This window comes from Zonotrichia leucophrys, chromosome 1A (assembly GCF_028769735.1).
Source record: "Zonotrichia leucophrys gambelii isolate GWCS_2022_RI chromosome 1A, RI_Zleu_2.0, whole genome shotgun sequence".
Lineage (NCBI taxonomy): Eukaryota > Metazoa > Chordata > Aves > Passeriformes > Passerellidae > Zonotrichia > Zonotrichia leucophrys.
The window spans coordinates 62,054,039-62,064,609 of NC_088170.1; the positions used below are offsets into that span (position 1 = coordinate 62,054,039).

General features: G+C 41.5%; 1 protein-coding gene across 1 annotated transcript in view; it reads right to left on the minus strand.

The window, feature by feature from the left end:
- Positions 1-8,874, minus strand: part of HGF (hepatocyte growth factor) — a 53,406-nt gene extending 44,532 nt beyond the window's left edge. Inside the window, exon 1 of the mRNA XM_064732991.1 lies at positions 8,704-8,874. Within this exon, the coding sequence (XP_064589061.1) occupies positions 8,704-8,779 (76 nt within the window). The 5' untranslated portion in view covers positions 8,780-8,874. The remainder of the gene's footprint in view (positions 1-8,703) is intronic.
- Between the last annotated feature and the right edge of the window lie 1,697 nt (positions 8,875-10,571).

Consider the following 10,571-nt stretch of genomic DNA (forward strand, 5'->3'; position numbering starts at 1 on the left):
TAAATATTTGTTTAAGAAAAAAAAGTACCTCACAGGAAAAGACATTTACCTTGGAGCTACAAGAACTCACCTTTCAGTTCCCTTACTAGATTTTCAAATGAGGTTTCTGAACAGTCTTCTCAGATAAGAATCATTGACTGAGACTGCTATGGGACACTTGGAGGAAAAGATTTTCAACAATACCTTTTCTTGGAGCAGTTCCAGTCCATGTCAAATAGTCTCAATAATCAGAGATAAAGAAAATTGTAATTCTACAGCATTTTTGTAAGAAAACTCACCAGCAAGTTCCAGTGCCTGTGTTTTAGAATCTGCTTCACTGTAATTTTAATTATCTTTATACAAAACAGAACCAGTAACACAGAGAACTGTGAGCAATGGAGGCCACAGTATGCAATAACAAGGAAAGACAGTTTCTTGATTAACAAGAGAAACTGGTTTGAATCAGCAAAGGTGTTTGTATTTTGATCTCTCTCTCCAGGTATTCTGTAATCACTGGGCTGATAGAAAAATGTCAGCAGTATAGCTTTTTCCCTTCTGGCCATGTGATCCACTCCAAAAAAGGGCTCTGGGTTACCAAAGCACCACATCACTCAGTTCTGTAACTATCTGATTATGTTCTGTATCTCAAACTCCAACTTACACCTTGCAGAACAAAACTGGTCTGATACTAAGCTATATGAGAGTACAGAAATTCAGTAGTTCCAGGTTTTTTAGAGTTCAAAGACCTAAGCAACTTACATTTTACACCCTCAGGTCTTAGTACGATCACAAAAAATATTTGGTTTTGCATTATCTATGTAGCAGTAAAAAACCCTCTACAGCAAATACAATACCATTTTTGTGGTAATCAAAATAGCACACAGGGTGTCATGGGGCCCAAAGATCAGCTTTGTTAATTACAATGAGATCAAAACATTACTTGTGTCACTTTTTTTTACAAGGAGATTACTTGAATTTATCTGCTTCATGGGTAATCCCTTTCTCCTTCCTCCAACACTCCAGCTTTTTCTAATAAAGATGTACATTTTAGGCTGCAAAGTTATGGTCTTACAGAGCACAACTGGAGCATACTGGCTGCTTCCCCTGGAAAAATCACTACTTCTATGGACATGTTGCAGGCTCTAGAAATCTTTTATTAAATACCAGTTATGATGCACTCAGCATGTCAGCTCCAGGGTTTCCAATTTTCCCTCCAGTCTATGCAAAAGTTGGTACTTTCTTAAAGAAACATCTTGAAGTCTCCTGATTATGTAAGAAAACTTATTCCTCTTATTTCTTTTTAATTTTACATCCCACTTTGTTATACAGAACAAAACCATCCAAACTTAACAACAGGTTTTCCAAATGGGAAGATAAATACATTTAAATTAAATGTTTATGTTTTAATTGAGGTTCTTAATGAAAACTTGGTTCTTTGTGATTGAATTTTATTTCCCTTTTCTGTTTATTTAGGCTTTCAGAACTTGAGCATTTTAATATTTATTTGCTTTGTTGAGCTAAACTTTCAACTGTGTGAGGACCTTTTATAACTTCCAGTTTTTAAAGAATATAAACACTTATCTAATAGCATCACTGTTTCTTTGTTTGTCAGATGCCAGAAATAAACTAAATCTATGGGAAAATAAATGAAGATAATTAAGATACCTGAATTCCTCAGACTAGCAGATGCTGTCAGAGAACTGCAGGAATCAACTGCAGTCCATTCCAAATGGAGAAAGAAAGACAAAACAACATGACATGAGGAGAAATATTTAAAATAGGGAAATTGTCCACATGCTGTGCAGGAAGCACAGAGAAGCTGATGACTCAAAATATATCCCAGTGAAGAAAAATGGTCATATAAAGTGACACAATTATTTCAGAAATAAAAAACAGACATAGGCACTTTTTTTAGTATCAACTGGAATATTAGATCTCTGTTTAATATTTTGCATCATGTTTGTAATGAAATTAAGCCACTTGACCTTGAGCAGTTAACAGATGGACTAATTAGAGATTGACTTATTTATGTTATAATTGATAACCAGGTCAGAATGCTAAAATGAGATTTGTTATTAACTTAATTTTGCAAATAATCATCACTGCAAGATAAAGAAAACTGGATTTTCCCAATGAGCTAAGAAAAAAATTATGAGAGAGGAATATCATGGGATTTAAAACTTGGGCACAGGGTCGGGAGAAATCAGAAATCTACCATCATATCAAAGATCTTTAATTAAAAAAAAAAATCCTCAACTTAAAACACACCTGAAATAAATGTAGGAAAGCACAGTTCAATACAGTAAACATATCAAACATTTTTTCAGGGGACAGCATAATGGACAAAAAATGCATGGTAACTTATATCCGTAAGTTTCTTATATCATAGGTTTCTTTTCCCATCAATAAGAATGGAAAAAAAAAAGTGCAAAGCAAGAATCTGCAAAACAATGTATTATCACAGTGTCAGATATATCAAAGCAGAATGCTTATCCCAGTGTAAACATTGACAATTTAATAAGAAAATTAAAAACAAAGTATGTTTATGTACATAAAACAGAATTTGGCAGAACTTGTGTAACAAGAAAAAATCAGTGAGTGGGGTTTGAAAAAAAGCAACAGTTCTCATCATATATGGGTTGAAACCAGTATGCAAATACAGAGAGGTGTTTAACTTGTCTATAAAATATGATAGAAAGGATAGTTTTATTAAAGTTTTTCCAAGACAACACTTCTTAAATGATATAAAACATCGGGGTAAACTGTATTCTGCTGTGCTCCTCAGCATGATCACATAAATATACTGGCTTCATCAAGAAAAAAAGAAAAAACAAACAAACCAAATCTTCACCAGATGGTGAAAGTAGATGTTACTAAATGCTTTTGGATACAACATGCTTAAGTTAACAGTGTGGTCACAGAAATAAAAGAAAGGATGTTAAGGATGAACTTTGATCCTAACATCATTAATAGGGTCATCACAGTATTGTAATCTGTGCAAACCATTCAAAAGCACTTCTTCAATAAATACATTCAGGGCAATTTTGTCTCAAATCAAGTCATAACAGAATCACTCTGACAAAAAGAATTAGGGCTCAACACTTTTAACTTATTTTCATTTACTTTGACTTTTCCTTCTGCCTGTTTCAGTATCAGAAATATCCAGATTCCTGGCTAGAATGCAAAAAGTGAACACCTTTTCCAAATGACTTCTCATTTGGGGGAAAAGGAAAAAAAAAAGGAAGAAAGGCAGACCAACATAATGAGAAACTGGAGCAATCTGAGTTGTGCCCAAGAAAACAACTTTGTAGATTGGATAGGCTTAAAATGCCAGATTAAGTTTAATGCAGTTATTTATGTAAGACAATAATTTGGCGTAAAAGAAGTTTACCAAGCATACCCAGAAAATCTGCAGTCAGCTGTATAGATGGAAAGTCACCAAAATAAAAGCAGCTGTCCAAGGAGGCATCTCTAGCTTGTCAAAACTAAACAGTTTCTCAGAAGTACCTGGAGGATGATGTGAATATTTTAACTTCTGACATTTATTTTCTTGGCACAAGAGCCTTATGGGGAAAAAAACCACACAATTTTTAGAAAGTAGTTTGAAATATATATAACTATCCATACAATATCTATATATAATAGATAATGGTTTCCGTATTTCTCCATTGGCTCTCAGTCTAGTTGTTGAGCAGATTCAGGAAATGCAAAAAGATATTTCTTTTTGGCTTTACATTGCCACTCACACCACACACCCACACTCCCTTTTTAGCAGCTGCAAAGACTGCCAGGTAACTGGGAACCCAACTTCATGTTCATGCTAAGTCCTGCCCTTGGAATCCACTCCTATGGTCAGCATGAAAACTCAAGGAGCTAAGGGTAATGCTAACAACTGATAGTATGTTCTAAAATTGGATGGTAGCTGCAGATGGACAGATCTTTTCCTTCCAAGAAAAGGTTATCTGCTCAGCAGGATGCTGGGACTCACTGGCAGAAACAAATGTGCAGCAGTTTGTACTCTGTACTAACTGTATCTAACCTCTGGCTAAATGGCTGAGAGGATTTTCCCTGGTAAGATTTGCTCTCTTACACATTGTGCGCAAATATTAAATCCACATCATTTTCCACTGCATTCCAGTCTTTACAAGCACTTGGTGTCTCCTTTGAGGCACCCAGCATGTTGTGCCCTTCCTCTGTGATGGTGTCCCAGCCAACCGGAATTCTGGGCATGCAGCAAGGGGTAAGGAGAAAAGCACAAGTAGGCAGGGCAGGGACTGGGCAAAACAAAGAATGACAGATGGCTGAGGGCAGCAAAGCAGCCCCTGTGAGGAGTGATGAGAGCCTTGCTTCGTGTTGTATACATGAAAATAGTGCTGCTGGCCAAGGCAGCGAGTCATAGGAGAAGCTGGAGCTGAGGGGGGACAGCGGGAGCAGCCAGTCCCAGCTGGGCCAGCAGCACCGAGCACTGCCAGGCACGGCTGGGCTCACCACACAGCACATGGGTGGAGGCCCACAAGGCACTGAAAACTACAGCTAGATTTTGCCAACACGTTTGACTAATCTGGAGCATGTTCCCAGCTCAGCTTCACCACAGTGCTGCTTTGCATGGAGGTACTAACCACACTCGGGAACAGCTCTAAACCCTCTGGGCACTGCCACAAAAGCTGACAGGAGGAGATGGGGTAACAGTGAACATGCCCTCACCCCTTCTTCCCAGGTTTTTAGCTGCCATACTTTCCCCACGGCAAGGTTCAAATGTTGCCTGCATTATGGCAGTTGTCCTACTATCCTTGCTTCCCAGGTAAGCATGGAGAGCAATCCTTTCTCACTTCCATGATCAATCCACTCTCACCTCTGTGCTGCCTCCTAGTCCCTGCCATTCCACCCCATCTTAATGCTGATGGGGAGAAAGTGAAATTCCAACACTCATCCAGTACAAGTAATTACAAACATCCAGGGCAATGCTTTTTTGTTCCACATCATGCGTTTACTCAAAAAGAGGGCCCAGTTATCCTGGTTTTAAATCTCCTTGGAAAAGTTTGAAATGCTTAAGTGGCAAACTAATGTTCAGCATAAAGATCCAAAAGGGAGATATTCTGCTCTCTGAGGGAGACTGCGCATTTCCCTTCCAACCCTGGCCTCAGTTGAAGTATTACAATAATGACAGATGAGCTCCTCCAATAAGAGGCTTTCCTTTCCTTGACTTCAGTGGTCAATTTTCCAGAGTTTTACGCAACATTTTAATCTCATGTCTTTCAACCCTATATTCTCCTGCTATGTTGCTTATGAAAATGGCATTAATAGAAACAGAAAATCTGTTAAGCAGGGTAAGAGCTGTATTACATGTGAGAGCAAAACAAGCAGCCCCTGGAACTGAGTACCAAAAGTATTCCATTAAACAGAAGGAATACACTCTTCCAACTGGCACAGTATCATTTCACTTTGTTGACAGTATATAGTATAATGATTATCTACAGCTGGGATGGGAAAGTATAAATCACATTAATTTTTAAAAATATACTTAGCTATGCAGACCACAGGAATACACAACATTCAAAAATTGATTATGGCTATGGGATTTGATTTTTTTTTTCTTTAAGTGATAATATATATAGGAACTAAGAGCAACTCCCACATCTTCATTAGCAACTTCTTCAGATCATCCAAACTACAGAATGTGCTTTAAATAAATTTGAATAAACACACTTGGCTGACAGTCTTCTCACAGAAAAATGTATCTTTAATTTAAATAAATCTTTAACATTCACTCTTTTGCAACATGCCAATCTACTTGTTGCTTTGATTAAAGAGTCATTTTTAGTTTCACTAAATGAATATTATTAAAGAGATTCTTCCCGAGAATACTGAATAATAAGAACATTTGATCAAGAAAGAAAACTCCTTGATGAAGTTATTAGCTACAGATTAATTTCTTTGTGCAAGTGACAGAGACTTACAGGATATTGATAATGACTAGGCAAGCAGTCTGTAGGAACCATGCACATTTATCTCTCATCAATCGCAGTCTTATCTTTTATATATTAAAAAGGAACTCAGAAAGTGATAGCGTAGACAGCTTGCTGACATTTAAATTTCTTGTGTTTTCTTCACCCTCCTTTTTCTTTACCCCTTAATATAACCCAACTGCATTAGTCAGCAACTTCTGTTACACAGGACATTGTCTTTGCATAGAACTTAGGGCATGAGATTACAAACCCAGAATATTCATTCACAGAAGAAACTAAATTCACCCTTATGTACATTTGAAATCAGATTTGACAGAACAGCACTACAAGTATGGATGTGCATTAAAAAAAGACTTCTTGTGTTTTAATTCTGTTTTCATCATTTAGCTTGTTTTTCATATCCAAAAATAATCATATATAGGCAAATCCTAATCTTTCCTAAAAACATCCCAGTAAAAAGGATCCAACGTCCCAAACAAAGACAATATATGTTTACAAGGCAATCATTTACAGAAATTGACCAGAAATTTGTATTTTCATAAAGAAGTAGCACAACTTTCCCTTGCCTACATGTAAATATACAGACACTCTTTTTGAAGATCATGTATTTTCAAAAACAAGGCAAGCGATATGGCAGTGTGTGCTAAGAGTAATCTTTCTTGCCAATAAGGCAAACAACAGGATTAATTAATATTAAGGAAGATGGGAGAGGAAAATTAAGAAAGGCAGGGTAGTCAAGAAACTGTCACCATAAGAGCAGGTCAGAAAACAAGTCCTACTCTAAAAAACTATGAAGTTTTGGAAATCTGATTTTTCTTCTCATCCAGATGAACCATTCACCCTCAAACTGGAGAGCCCATTGGTTAAGGCACCAACCTATTAATCAGCCCAGTACTGATACAGGCAGTACAGAAAGTGTCTCTCAGTCTCCCTCACAAAATATTAAGTAGATCCAACATTCATTGAAGTTGGTAAACCACAGACCAGCACTAAGAGCCTACAGTCAGGGACAACAAGGACTTTCTCTCACTCAGGAAAAGCACCCTGACCTACCAGGAGAACAAAGCATGACCTAGCCTATTATGAGCTTGGCTATGGACTGGTTGAGTACCTTTGGCCCAAGGGATAAAGTGTGTGTGTGTGAGTGTGTCTGCAGTCTTTATTTCGCCCTTATTTTCCTAACTAGCCCATCAGTTGATGAGCTTCTGTCACAAGTGAGGGTTTCTCAATAGCAGGTTACCACTATTGGCAATTACAAGCTATTGGCAATGTCTCCTGCTGCCTATTTCTCTGCCATTTGATTTGAGGGAAACAAACCCAGGAAAGTTTCTCTTTAACAGGAATTATTTTTGTGAAAAGTTTTGATGTATCAGCATTTTCCAGTCAAAGAAACCCAAAACATTTTCTCAGAAAATTCCTAACCAGCTCTAGTCATCACTTTTCAGAGAAGCTGCACATCCAAAAAATGGAAATTCCCATGTGCATGGAAAAGGAGTTCAGAAAAGTATAGTATCATAGTGTCTGTATCTCTGTGTCACCTGCTAAAGAATGCCTGTGAAAACAATATCCTCAGTGAGCAGACTGAGCACAGAAGCTGTAATGAGATTGTTCAGCATCCTACAGAACCACACTCTTCCTTGCAGGGGGAAAACAACAGGTTTTGCTGCACGTGATGCTGCCAGTCTGTTTTTGACTTGCCCACTCAGATCACAAAATATTCCACTTTGAAATTCCATTTCAAAGTATTTATTCTTTAACTAGAAAGCAGTTATGACTTGGAAGCCATGAGCATTACATACTGCGCCTGATGCCCTCAGATATTGCCCCAGAACCCGCTGCCACAGTTCCCTGCCCTTGCTTTGCCTGCTCCTGGCAGATTCTTTCCCTGAATTGTGCCTGTCCTTTGTTTCTGTCTGTGCAAAGGTCTGACCCTAACAATGTTGCCGGAAGGAAGGAAAGGTTTGTAGAAACCTTTACAAACTTTTTTCCTTAAACGTCTTCCCAGAGGGCCAATAGAAAGCACAGAGTTGGCTCTTCAGATAATCAGTCCAGGGGGGACACTTCAGGAAAGAAATTCAGCTAAAGAGCATCCAGCACTTGATTACTTATTGTTCGTTCCTTGCCCCCCCCTGCATCTCCCGGATTTCAGCGGGAACATCTAATGAAATTACAAGTATTTCAGTCTGGAAATAGCACGTTCATGCTGTTGAACTTCAGCAAGGACATTCCCGTCCAGCAGTGCACTATCCCATGCTTTGGGTATTCCTTGTCAACTTCTGTTATTTAACATTTATTCTACCACTGGAAATTAAGGATACACGATCTAGTCCAGATAACGGCCGGGAGCACCTCTGGGCAAGGATGCGATTTTCTTTCCCCTCTCTCCCGCTTTCCAGCTCTGCCAGTCCTGAGCGAGCCCCGCGCCCACTCCCGCACGGTGCAGGCGCTGGGAGCGGCGGCCCCTGGGCAGCCCCGGGCCGGGACCCGCCTCCCTCAGGGCTGCGCGCCTCGTCCCGGCCGGCTCCGCTCGGCTCCGCGGCGCTGCCAGCCCGCCCGGACACGCAGGGCGAGGTGCTGCCAGCCCCACCTGCGGGCTCAGACCTGCGGGCTGCGGGCTCAGACCTGCGGGCTCAGACCTGAGGGCAGCGCCCGGCGCGCCGCCCCAGCGCCCTCCCCGCCGCGGCGGAGCGGGGGACAGGGGCCGTGCTGCGGCTGCGAGGCGGCCGGGGGTCGCTAGCGAAGTGATAGAAGAACTGACCTGCCGCGGGGATGGCGGTGGGCAGCAGCAGCAGCTGGTGGAGCAGCAAGGCTGGCAGGAGGTGGGTGGCCCGCATGGTGCTGGCGGCCCCCCCGGCGGCTGGCGGGGAGGAGAAGGGGAGATGGCTCCTCGGAGGGACCCCGTGCACCGCCGGTCACTCGAGGAGGCAGAGTGAGCCGAGCTTTTTATTGCGATGATCTAAGTTTGTTGTGTGATTAACTGGAAAGATCTGGGTCCCAACTCCCTCTTACGGTAAGAAACTGTTTAACAACATCCCCTCTCTGCCTCTTCTCCTCCCCTCCTCAGGAGCTGCCTCCCTTCCCTCCCACCCCTCAACCAGCCCAGGGAGAGGGTTTCCCCCGCCTCATCCCTCCCTCCTTCCCCCCCTCCTTCCTCCCGCCTCTCTCCATCCCTCAGAAGCTCGGGAGGAGCAGCCGGGCCGGGCCAGGTCCCTCAGCTCTTGCCTCGGGGCTGGTGGCTCCTGCGGCAGGGTTCCCTCACAGTCCCCATTGCCATCTCACCTGCAGCCAGAACAGACCTCTCCTCCCTGTCCCTTCACAGCGTCCCACTTTCTGCACCTGCCCCTTGGCCTCATCGCCAGGCAGCGCCTCCATCCATTGCCATTTCACTGGGATTCTCCCACCACACGGACAATTTCACTGTAAGGAAACACCTTTCCTCTGACCTGCCCGTGGCTGCCCCCAGCCACCAGCCTGGCCTTTCCATCACCCTCTCTGGCCATCTGACAAATGCCACTTCCTCAAAATTGTGGCAGCTCTGGGGAATTTAAAGGTCAAGTATCAGCTGCTGGCGCTGCTCCATGGAGACGATCTTCAGTCCAAAGCGATGCCTGACCTTCCTTCTGTTGCAGGCAAAGTCATTGTAATTTTTCTCTTGCACTTCATTTTAACCTCATGGAAGCAATGACATTGGGTTTTGTTTAAAGTCATGAGACCGGCCTTCGTGACATGCAAGTGTTCAAAAATAAACACTTGAGGAAAAGTTTTGCTGTAATTTAAACTGTTCCTTTCTCCCATGCATCCACCTACCATCTAGGGCAGGAGTGTGTGACAACAGCGGAAACTGTTTCCCTCCATTTTCCACAAAAAACCAGAGATCCACATGTGGCCCCGTGCCATGTGAGTCAGAAAAATGTCCAGGCTCCTTCCCGGCCTGGACTCCTTTGCCCAGATTGATGATTAGAGTGAAACAGGTATTCTTAAAAAATAGATTGTTTCCCAATCCCCAAATAACTTTTAATCAAGTATTTCCAACATATATGAGTGGGATTTTTTACCCAGTTACTTTTGCCCAGTGGCAAAAGTTAGAATTTCCATTTGGGAGCAAGTCTGCAGAGCTGCCTTACTAAATGAAAGTAAGGTTAAAAAATCAAAAAGTTGGGAGACAGTCTGTTAAGAAAATATTTTGAACATTTGGTATTACAGGAAAAACACATTTGTGTGGAAAAAATGCTTTCTGTTTCAGAATGAGCATTATTTCTAGGAGATTTCGTTGATTTTTTTTGCTGCCCTTGTTTTTCTCCCAAGAGTAAACCTTAATTTTCAGGAATTTCTTGGAGATGTACTACCTGAGAAACAGAGAACATATATTCCACTGGCCAACAACCTTGTGTGGAATCCTTGTCCAGTGCAACTGATAAAACATGGATTTATCAGTTTTTGTTTCCTGTTTTACTCCCTGCCAAAGATAGACATAAGTATTAAAAAAAAGCAACAAAAATAATCATATCACCATTCTGAGCCCAAAATAGCCACATTCTGCTAACCAGATGTATTTGACTTTTGGCCCATGCATGTGTTGAGTGACATTTTTTGCAGAGGGCAGATTCATGCACCATGAAAGTCAAG